General features: G+C 38.1%; 1 protein-coding gene across 3 annotated transcripts in view; it reads right to left on the reverse strand.

The window, feature by feature from the left end:
- Window positions 1–12,055, reverse strand: part of LOC111566120 (unconventional myosin-XVIIIb) — a 113,841-nt gene that overhangs the window by 26,783 nt on the left and 75,003 nt on the right. For all 3 annotated transcript variants that reach the window (XM_023266536.3, XM_023266535.3, XM_055019087.1), the window contains exons 31-36: window positions 10,999–11,199; window positions 9,581–9,691; window positions 7,823–7,927; window positions 2,100–2,261; window positions 1,896–2,009; window positions 38–154 (exon numbers count right to left, since the gene is read on the reverse strand). In XM_023266536.3, coding sequence (XP_023122304.2) covers window positions 38–154; window positions 1,896–2,009; window positions 2,100–2,261; window positions 7,823–7,927; window positions 9,581–9,691; window positions 10,999–11,199 — 810 coding nt within the window. The remainder of the gene's footprint in view (window positions 1–37; window positions 155–1,895; window positions 2,010–2,099; window positions 2,262–7,822; window positions 7,928–9,580; window positions 9,692–10,998; window positions 11,200–12,055) is intronic.

Genomic DNA, 12,055 nt, shown 5'->3' on the forward strand with positions numbered 1-12,055 from the left:
GGGGCTTAAAGACAAGCTATGAAGTGCAAAGCAGCACCTGTGCAATGAGTGCTTTGTGTTTTTTCATAAGTTCGTTTAGGTCTTCCTGGTCCTCCTCGAGCCTCTTCAGCAGGTCAACCTTCTCGTGCTGCAACAGGGCCAACTGCTCGTCCACCTGGATTCACAAAAACAAAGAGGTAAGGATCCTTATGTGCATGTATTCTTCATTTTGACATTCTTAGTTACCTAAACAATGTTCTTGACTGCCAAAATTCTGATGAAAAATAACAATCTTTTATTAGAAAAGATTTTAATACAAATTTTATTAAAAGCAAGGTAAAGACACATAGAAAAGTGATACTGAGAGTTTCTGTGACTCAGGGTATAAGCATAACTCTTTGCACACTTTATTTCTTTTATGCTGTGGTTTGGGTTTTATTATTGTGGTTAAATGTATATAACCAAATATAATATATGTACAGTGCCTATAAAAAGTATTCAATGCCCTTTAGAAGTTTTTCAATTTTATTGCTTTACATCAGTGAATCATAGTCAATTTAATTTAGCTTTTTATCACAAGAATTTACATTTAAATTTTTTTTAAAACTCAATCAATTTAGACTAAATTATTTTAAAATATCTAATGTGAAGTAAGTGATTGCATAAGTATTGACCTCCATTTTAAGTGACTCACCTAATTTAATACAGCTGCAGGCTGTGTGACTTGTACAACAGGTGGTTCTACAAGTCACACAGTTAGTGAAATGGAGATTATATGAGTGCAATGAATGTGCCTCAAGTGACTTTAGCATAGACACACTTGTATCTGGAAGGTCCAGTTACAGGAGAATCAGTACTCCTGGCTAAAACTACACCATGAAGACAACAGAACACTCCAAATAGCTCTGTGACTAGGCTAGTGAAAAGCATAATGGGGGGATAACTCAAAACATTTTTCAAGTCACTGAATACTTCTTGAAGTACAGTTAAAAATCCATCACTAAGCCATGGAAGTAATATGGCACAAATCTCCCTAAAGCAGACTAAGCAAAAACTGAGTAACTGTGCAAGAAAGAGACTAGAAAGGAAGCCACCAAATTACCTATGACTCATCTGAAGTAGTTACAAGTTGAAGCAGCTGAGACGGGAGAGACTGTTCATACAACAACTGAGAGTGACAAAGACAAAGCTCAATAAATCTGACCTAGAGTTTGGGAGAAGGCATGTGGAAAACTATGAAGTCAACAGGAACAACGTTCTTTGGTCTCATGAGAACAAATTTGAGCTTTTTGGCCATCAAACTAGAGACTATGTTTGGTGGTCCCCAACACTGCACACAAACACACCATGTCCACCATGAAGCATGGTGGTGGCAGCATCATGATGTGGTGCTGCTCCTCTGCAGTCTGGAGGACAAATAAAGGTAATGCAGTAAAATATAGAAAAATCGTGGAGGACAACCTGATGCAGTCTGCAAAAGAACTGCATTTAAAGAGATTTATTTTCCAGCAAGACGAAGTGTAAAGCCAAAGATACACAGCAATGGTTTAAGGACTAGAAGTTGAATATTCTGAAGTGGGCTAGTCAGAGCCCAGACCTCAATTCTATTGAGAATTAGTGGCTGGAATTAAAAAGTACTGTTTGGTCGTAATCCCCATGCAACCTGACAGAGCTCGAGCAGACCCTTACAAATACTAATAACAAATAGCTTCCGTCTCAAATGTGTCATTATGTTGAAATATCAGATGCAATTTTAGGAGGGCCTTACTTCATTTGGTGTATTGAGGACAGTGGGAAATAGTCTCTCTCATCATTGTTCATCAAACCATAAATTTAGCTCTCATGCCCTGTGTTCAAGCTTCTCTTGGTATCAGTCATCTGTCTACAGATGCACCTCGAAAAAGACAAATACTCACCATGCTCTTCTGCTTGCAGATATTTTCCAGTTCAATCTGAGTGTTTTCCAGCTCCTGGGACAGAGTCGTCTGAACGCTCTCGGACTCGAGCCGCCTTGCTTCACTCTCCTCAAGCTAATTAGAGACACAGATTGTTTCTCACAGAGCAGAAGGTGACATTGCAGAGGTGTGTGGATATAAAGGTGTTTGTACAGGTGAGAGTACCTGGCAGTGCAGCCGTTCTATCTGTTCTTTGCTGCCGTTGGGCAAGTTCTGCCCTGAGCTGTCGATGGTGGCAAGTAGCAGCTGGGTGTCGGCCAGCAGGGCATGAGTCCTCTTCAGGTCTCTCCTCAGTTTCTTCTCTACATCGAAGTCTCTGTGTCCCACCTGCAAGAGCAGACACCTCAGATTCATTCTTCCCCTAAAACAGCATGTTTTTTTTGTAATAGTAGAAAACCAGGTAGATTAAAATTCCTGCTGGTTTTGACTGGTCTTTAAAAGCAGACGCAGTGGAGGAAAACAAGACTACGGAGAACAAGAAAGTAACAAAGCATTTTTGTACACACAGGTACTATAGCATAGAGTCCTGCGTAGGACTGTTTTCTTAATCATATTGCTGCTGGATTTCTCACCATTCATGCCCACACAATATCGACCTTCATTGATTTTGTGTTGTCTCTTGTCTCACAGAGAAAGCATGTTATTTTACTGTGTAGTATGAACCTAAAACCTGCAGGCAGGCTTGTCAAATCACACAGTTTATCAGTCACAAATTGTAAAAACAGGTTTAAAAAACAGATTAAAATTGGGATATTTTAGTGAAATACCTTTATTCGTCACAGATCATTTAAAAATTCTCAAAAATAAAGCCACATTCTTGCACCAGATTCTTTCAAAAAATAAAAATTCTGTGCTCCTCGGCACAACACATTGCCCATGACAGACTCAGCTTTGACCATCAGTCAAAAATTCAGTTTTTAACTGCAGGCAGTGTTTCCACAGACAAGAGAGGAGATTACAAGAGAGACTGAGAGAAAAATTAAAAATACTGCATCAATTAAATTTGTAGCATGGCTCAAAAATGGTGTACAGAAGAGCAAGATGTCGGCAAGTTGCTGGACGATACATTCAGCATTCAGTGATGTGTAGACCAGTGTGAAACAGTTTGTAGAGATTGTAAAAATGCAAGTAGTAAAATATTTATAGCATGTGGAGTCTCCATTTTTTCTAGTATTGGTAACACCACAAAAATTTTGGACAAGTTGATCTGAGGCTTTTTCAGCTTTTCAGGTAATTCACCTCTTATCTTCTTTTAAACCATTACATTCTAACTGTGTTAGACTACACAGACGAAATTTCTTCTTATTACCTCTAGCCATGGTTGTGCTGTTTTTGTTAGATGTGCAGGACTTTATACTGCAGTGAAAAACATCATTTATTATATTGTGATTTTAGCTCAATTTTCACTGTGTAATAGAATTAAAACCTGTCATGGAGCATTACCACGAAAGACACCATCAAAAGCATGACTGTAGCATAAGTAGGATGGTAGGAATTTACAAAGCAATGGTCACAATATTTAAAACTATGGGTTACACACACTGAATACCATGCATGGGTCATTCCATATAAAATCAACCAAACCTGGGGAGAGTTCCCACCTTCACAGTATAAATATTTTCAGTTACAGGCCTTTAAGTACATGAAGGTGGTTAAAATTTCACACCTTTTATTTTTGCATTATTTTTCCCAATAATTTTAAAACCTCATAACTTCATAAGTACAGGAGATAGACACATGAAATTTTCAAGGATGAAAAAACTGTCAGGCTTGGTTTGATACAAAATATTTTGTTTCATAATTTTAAGGATTCTTTTTATAGTAAAAAAAAAAAAAAAAAATCAATAACTTAACTCTTATGCATTGTAGTGTCACCAAATTTACTGCAGCCATAAACTCTCTCCTCCTCGTCATAGTACAACTCTTGGTTTGATCTAAAATATTATTATTTTTTATAATTTTAGGGAATTTTCTATTAGTAATACAATTCAATAACTTCCCTCTTATGTCTTGAAGTGTACCTTGGGGGGGGGGGGGGGGGGCTGGCGCTGGGGTGCAGCTTATAGACGGGGCTCGAAGCCAGACAGGTTGGGAACCACTTATCTAGAGAACATTATCCCACAATGATAATGATCTATGACAGTCGTCTGCAAAGAGCTGTGCCCTTCTGACAAAATGATTTGTCCTGTGTCTAAGATTTAGGGTGGATCTTTATTTTTTTAAAAAAAGGAAAGCAGCCATCTGAATTACGTTTTAATCTGTATGTAATCATCTGAAAATAAGAACTGTTGTGCTTTGTTAGAATTTTATAGCTACGGAGGGCATAGGTCATCGTCCACAGAGCCCACTGTGCTTCTACATTGGATGCTATTGTTTCTCCTTGGTAGTACAAACACCATAGATTTACACATTTGGACAAAATTGTTGGTATCCCTCGGTTAATGAAAGAAAAACCCACAATGGTCACAGAAATAATTTGAATCTGACAAGAGTAATAATAAATAAAAATTCTACAAAAATTAACAAATGAAAATCAGATATTGCTTTTGAACCGTGGTTTAACGGAATTATTTTAAAAAATAAACTCATGAAACAGGCCTGGACAAAAATGATGGTACCCTTAACGTAATATTTTGTTGCACAACCTTTTGAGGCAATCACTTCAATCAAACCATTTCTGTAACTGTCAGTGAGACTTCTGCACCTCTCAGCAGGTATTCTGGTCCACTCCTCATGAGCAGACTGCTCCAGTTGTCTCAGGTTTGAAGGGTTCCTTCTCCAGATGGCATGTTTCAGCTCCTTCCACAGATGTTCAATAGGATTTAGATCAGGGCTCATAGAAGGCCACTTCAGAAGAGTCCAATGTTTTCCTCTTAGCCATTCTTGGGTGTTTTTAGCTGTGTGTTTTGGCTCATTATCCTTTTGCAAGACCCATGACCTGCGACTGAGACCAAGCTTTCTGACACTGGGCAGCACATTTCTCTCTAGAATACCTTGATAGTCTTGAGATTTCATTGTACCTGCACAGATTCAAGACACCCTGTACCAGATGCAGCAAAGCAGCCCCAGAACATAACAGAGCCTCCTCCATGTTTCACAGTAGGGACAGTGTTCTTTTCTTGATATGCTTCATTTTTGCATCTGTGAACATAGAGCTGATATGACTTGCTAAAAAGTTCCAGTTTTGTCTCGTCTGTCCATAGGACATTCCCCCAGAAGCTTTGTGGCTTGTCAACATGCAGTTTGGCAAATTCCAGTCTGGCTTTTTTATGATTTGTTTTCAACAATGGTGTCCTCCTTGGTCGTCTCCCATGAAGTCCACTTTGGCTCAAACAACGACGGATGGTGCCATCTGACACTGATGTACCTTGACTTTGGAGTTCACCTTTAATGTCTTTAGAGGTTGTTCTGGCCTCTTTTGTTACCATTCGTATTATCCGTCTCTTCCATTTGTCATCAATTTTCCTCCTGCAGCCACATCCATGGAAGTTGGCTACAGTCCCATGGATCTTAAATTTCTGAATAATATGTGCAACTGTAGTCACAGGAACATCAAGCTGCTTGGAGATGGTCTTATAGCCTTTACCTTTAACATGCTTGTCTATAATTTTCTTTCTAATCTCCTGAGACAGCTCTCTCCTTCACTTCCTCTGGTCCATGTTTAGTGTGGTACACACCATGTCACCAAACAGCACAGTGACTACTGTAACCCTATAAATAGGACGACTGACTGATTACAAGTTTGTAGACACCTGTGATGCTAATTAGAGGACACACCTTGATTGAACATGTCCCTATGGTCACATTATTTTCAGTCTTTTCTAGAGGTACCATCATTTTTGTCCAGGCCTGCTTCATGAGTTTATTTTTTAAAATAATTCTGTTGAACCACAGTTCAAAAGCAATGTCTGATTTTCATTGGTTAATTTTCATAGAATTTTTATTTATTATTATTACTTTTGTCAGATTCAAATTATTTCTGTGACCATTGTGGGGTTTTCTTTCGTTAAGCGAGGGTTACCAACAATTTTGTCCACGTGTGTATAAACAACACATATACTGTATGACATAATGCGTGACATACAATTTACAAGAGCAGTGAGTACACACTCCTTTGGATTATTATTTAAAGGTCAATTGATTCTGAACTGCATTTCTTCTCAATAATTGGGTTATTTCTAAGTTGGCAAGTACAATATTTCCTCTTATCATTAATTAATACAGGCCCCAAGACTAGAAACTCTCATAGTTGTGATTTCTAATCAGTCAAACTGCATGAACATGATTATAAAATGAGAGGTGAACAGCAGAACTTTCTCAATTTTGGACTTATGCTATGATTATCTGCATGTCTGCATCATGGCTCTACATGGAGTATAACCAGAGAAACTGAAAGACAGATTGTGGGACTTGTGAGCCCAAGACAGACAAGGATACAGGAAGATTAGTGACCAAATAAAAACAACTATAGTACTACTAATCAGAGCCATGCTGGTCTTCCTCCTAAAACGACTACATGGACAGAGTGCTACTCTCACGATCTAGCTCTAAATACAAACAGACAAGTGCTTCAGACATATCACAGGGGTTATGAATGTAAATCAGAGTTTCTTTAACAGCTCAGTTAATATGAAGGACAGGTCAGAATATCTACTTTGCTGAACAGATTCCATGTAAAAACACCCTTGCTTGCTGTTTTATAAAAAATAGCAAGAACATTTTTTTTACTAAAGAACATTAAACGTGACTGGTAAATATTGGGAACACATTCTGTGGTCAGATGAGATCAAGCTATATTTGTTCAGCTCGGATGGGGTTCAACATGTTTGGTGTGAACCTGACCAGGACTACCACAGTAAAAGCATAGTCCTGCCAGCAAAGCACGGAGATGGACGTGCGATAATATGGGGCTGCATGAGTGTAAAAGGTGCTAGGGAGGTGAAGTTTATAGATGCACCATGAATGCCTGTGCATAAACGAAAATACAGTGACAAGATGACTTCCAGTCTGCAGAAGCTTGGCAGAAGAGAATTATTCCAGGATGATAACCATCTGAAGCACACTGCTAAAATCACACTTAACAATAAAGTGAAAATTATGCCCTGGACAAGTATGTTGCCTGACTTGCCAACACAACCAGTCCAGCAATGAGCAGCTGAAAAAACAGTCCCTGATGAACTGCACAACATCTGTCGAGAAATATGGTACCCTCCATGCTGAGAAGGATTGAGTCTGTCATCAGAAATAAGGTGAACATATGTAGTACACAAAAGTTAAAGATATGAATCTCAGTACAGACTTTTCTTGTACTGAGTTTCTATTGTGAATCCCGCATTTTAAATATAATGAATCTAAGCTTTTAATTATTTGACATCACAGCAAATACTCTAACATTCAACTTAGAAGTAATGTGATTACTGTAAGGTGATACAGTTTCAATATTGCACAGGTGTGTACTCACTACTGTTGTATACTGTATATGGAAAATGTGTCCTAACATGTGAGAAATTAGTCTTTATTTTGTATTATTACATAGGCAAACTGGAGGAGTTAATGGAAGTATGTATGCGGGACAATGATGACACCAGTGAGACATGTTAGGGGCTGACATGTTATGTGTGTATACATGTCAATCTGCATGTGTCATTAAAAGTTCTATTCAGAGCAGGACTGATGCTCCACTTTGTTCCAAAATCACTGAACTATTGACCTCTGTCAACATCGCAGCGAGCCTTATTGCTGAATGTAATTGCCAGGCTTGATGTACAATGTTCCAAAGCTGATAGTAGACACACAAGAAAAACATGAAGATGTACAGTGCAAGCCTAGCACGTATCTGTAATTAGAGGCTGACTTTATTTGAGTAGTTAAATATATATGTAATATACCTGATCGCACAGGGTTGCGATGAGTCCTTCCAAGTCGTGCTTCTCATGAATCACCATCTGTTTCTCGTCGTACTCCTGCTCCAACTGCATCTCCAACTGCCTTAGCTACACACACCGCAAACAGAGAAATGATGAACAACCAGTCTGAATGAGCTTTTATTGTCGCTGACAGGAAATCTTCCCTTGCAGCAGCATGCATAATTAAAAGCATAAAAACATCATCATGTGTGGAGAAGCATAAAAATAAATGGCAGAGGATAACTGAGGCCTTGAAACCATCTTCTGTTGAATAAATCAGTGAGTTTGGGTGGTTTAAACCTTCAGCCAGAAGGAAGATATTAAGGCTCCTCATTGAGGAGATTAAGACAACACTCCGGTATCATTCTGACCTTCTATACAACCTCCAGTTGCACCATGTCAGCTCGCTGCTTCAGTGTTCACTGTACAAATGACTACCCTGACAAACTTTTATGACCTGCAAGACCAGGGTCATGTAACATATAGGGGTAGAAGAGCTAGCAAGCTGCAACTACAGGCTAATCTGCTAGCTTACCATTTGGAAGCCAAAGCATTAAATATTTTTTAAAATTATCCTACTTCTCACTTGATCTGTTACCTCTATAAGCCTTTTCCTGATGGGTTTATGGTCTCAATTGCTAGTTTCAAATCTCCTTGAATAAAGCAGGGTATGATTTAGGATGTGCCTCCGGTTTCAAAGTGACTAATGGTGACAGCCAGATTCCAAACTCAAGGCTTCAAAACAGGTATTCACAATATCAGCTGTGTACAATTTAACAGTGTTTTACCACAGAACCTAAATCAACTAATAAGACTGTGCAGTGCTGAGTCTGTTGAAGAAATGTTGTCCTTGATGGAAGTGCAGAGCAGTGATGTAACTGCTGTCTGGCTGAACAACATGGTGAAACTGGGAAAAAAAAAAACGCTAAGTGAATCAGTAAGTGGAAAGAACTGGGTTTTATCTTTCAGCTAAAGAAGGACATTGAAAAAGAACCGTCTGTACAGAAACACAATGCTGCTGTCTTGTACAAATGAGGCTGTACAGTTCACTGTTGCTAGAGACTGGATTCTTACCATACATGATTCGCTTTGATCGCCTGAAGAAAAATAATGAGTTGTTGTATATGAAATCAAACCAATCTGAAAAAAGTTTCCACCTGACCCCTGCAGAATCAGCTAAATTATTTTATTATATAACTTTAGCATATTTAATAAAAAGGTTACATTTTACCTTAATACTGTGAATATTTCAAAGTTGTAGGCCCTTCAGTTACATGGGGGTGCATCGAAATGTTGTGCATTTAAAAATCTTGCATGGCTTTGTTGAATCCACTAAAGTTATTGTACATTTTAAAAAATAGCTGATATTGCTGAGGTCATGTGTGAGGCACTGACTGATTCTTCATAGAATGACCAGTTATATATTCATAACTAAATGCACAATGTTTGAAAAATGCATATGGCAGTAATGGATACAATTTCTAATAGGATTTCTCAGTATGCAGTGTTCCAAATTCAAGCTCATGCAGTTAATTAGATTCTACCACAGGGTCCCGGGTGATCTGAAATGCATACTGGGATAATTGTAGACTTTCTTAGTTCACACACACAAGTCAGCTCCTAAAGCATTCACAATAAGACAAGAAGAGTCAGACCACCTCGGACTAAAAACAGACTTTGGGTGGTACCTCAACATGGCCATCAGTAAAAAAAGATTTCATTTCATTGCGTTAAACCCACCCGTCTCTGAGAGGACTTGTGGACATCCTCTAATTCCTCTTCTTTGTCCTCCAACTCCTTCTGATGGATCTGCTTCATCCTCTCCATCTCCATCTCAAACCGCATGTGTATCTGTGAGAGAAACATCAACAAAGAGGTGAGGAAAGTAGCAAACAGCAACAGATTTCAGGAACAAACAGTTTTTGTTTAGAGTTTATTTATGTGTTATTTAGGACACTGAACTAAGTTCTGTAAAATGTACTGGCGGAATTGTGAGAATTTCATGTTTTTACTTATAGCCTTAAAAAAACATTTTACCTGCAAAACCATTTTGAGCGATTTAGAGAATAACTCCCACAGCCAGGAAATTTAGTGAGGAAACAACATTTTTTTCCAGCAAATGCAACAGAGGTAAAATTTTCACTTACTTGCTTTTGAAAATTTAAAAAAAGTGAAAAACTTTCAAATGCCGATGATACTTGCTCCATAGATAAATGTTGTGAATATATATATTTGGATGTTTCCATATTTCCTAATAAAAACATAGTATTTGGTTGACCTTTGAGGCCTCTTGCATCAGTGGAATTTGATATGTGTCGAGTGTTGTAAGCCAAGGGCTTTGATTTTTGCCATTTTGACATATCAAAAAAGTGACGTGGACTAATTTGTAGAACCACAAGAACTGATTTTCACAGGTGTCAATGCATTGTCATTATATGTGCAAAGTTACAAGTTGCATCCATGTTGTCTTCATGTTGCAATTTAACAACATATGAGGCTCATTTTGTCTTATTGAATGTCTACATACATTACTATCGTCCAAAAGTTTGGGGTCACCCACACAATTTCCTGTTTTCTATGAAACTCACACTTTCATTCATGTGTTAACATAATTGCACAAGGGTTTTCTAATCGTCACTTAGCATTTCAACACTATTAGCTAACACAATGTAGCATTAGAACACAGGAGTGATGGTTGCTGGAAATGTTCCTCTGTACCCCTATGTAGATATTCCATTAAAAATAAGCCGTTTCCAGCTAGAATAGTCATTTACAACATTAGCAGTGTCTACACTGTATTTCTGATTAATTCAATGCTATCTTCATTGAAAAAATGCTTTTCTTTCACAAACAATGACATTTCTAAGTGATCCCAAACATTTGAACGGTAGTGTATATATACTTGGAATGAACACTGAACAGTAAAACTGATGATTATTCAACAAGCATCATGACACACCTCATGTTCTCAGGTCTCTACAAACATATGAAATTTTCAAAATTCATCGAAGATATTTTACAGATGTTAGTTTTGGATCCTTAATATCAATAAGTAAACTCTAAACAAAATCTAAGATGTTGTAACAACACAGCTATCTGAAAGGCTACGCGCTGACCCAGTAAGTTTATTTCAATGCATCTGTGTTCACTGTGAGCACCTGTTGCTGCTGCTGTATCCTGGTGGTGAGTTTCGTGATTTCTTCCGCTCTCTCGTTGGCCTGGCTCTCCAAGAGGCGAAGCTGCTTCTTGAGGTCAGGCAGCGAATCAGTGGCAAGATGGACGGGCAGGCTGAGGTCACGGATCTGAGCGCAGAGCTCCTCCTTCTGCATTTGCAGACGGCCCACCTCTGTCTGGCTCTCCTGCACACACCCACACACAAAAACATTAAGCTTATGTTCCAACTTAGAGATTCTGTCATCTTGTTGCTGCAGCGTCTCTGGAGATAGTGCAGGTTAAACAGCCTAAGCTCACTCAAAGATACTGTGGCAGGTTTTATAACATGGGACTTGAAACCAAAACACAAAAACACAAAGGAGCACAGACACACACAAAAACTACAATTAAACAATGTTTCCTGTCTCCCATCTTATACTAAATCTCAGCTTCTGTCCAGTTATCAAATCCTTTTAATACAAAACACTGAACATTCAATGAAAAGTAATTCTAAATATAAAGATGGAACATTTAGTAAATTAATTGATTGGTTGATTGTATGCTGCAACTAACATTTGCTTTCATTTTTGAGTCATCTGTTGATTATTTGCTGGACTAATCATGAAGTAGTTTAGTCCATAAAATGACAGAAAATGGTGACAAAATTTTGATCAGTGTTTTTCAAAGCCTAAGATGACAAATATGTTGTCCTGTCCACAACCCAAAGATATTCAGTACTGTCTGAAAGGAGGAGAGAAACCAGAAAATATTCCCACTGAAGAAGCTGCAGTCAGAATTAAGCAGTATACTGAGAAAACTCTGCATGGCTTCATTAAATATACTAAAGTTATTGTGCAAGTAAAATCAGCTGATTCAGATGGGGTCAGAATGGAGCATTTCTCTGGTTTGATTCATTTTATACGGAATGACCCTTCTGGCTGTATGTTCCTTTATGTTTTACTCAAACTTGATGTTTTTCTCTTTTCGATTTTTCTGAGTATTGCTGATTGAGTCTGATATATATACATATACCGTATATATTTTGTACACTGTATGTATCTT

The sequence above is a fragment of the Amphiprion ocellaris genome, chromosome 17 (assembly GCF_022539595.1).
Source record: "Amphiprion ocellaris isolate individual 3 ecotype Okinawa chromosome 17, ASM2253959v1, whole genome shotgun sequence".
NCBI lineage: Eukaryota > Metazoa > Chordata > Actinopteri > Pomacentridae > Amphiprion > Amphiprion ocellaris.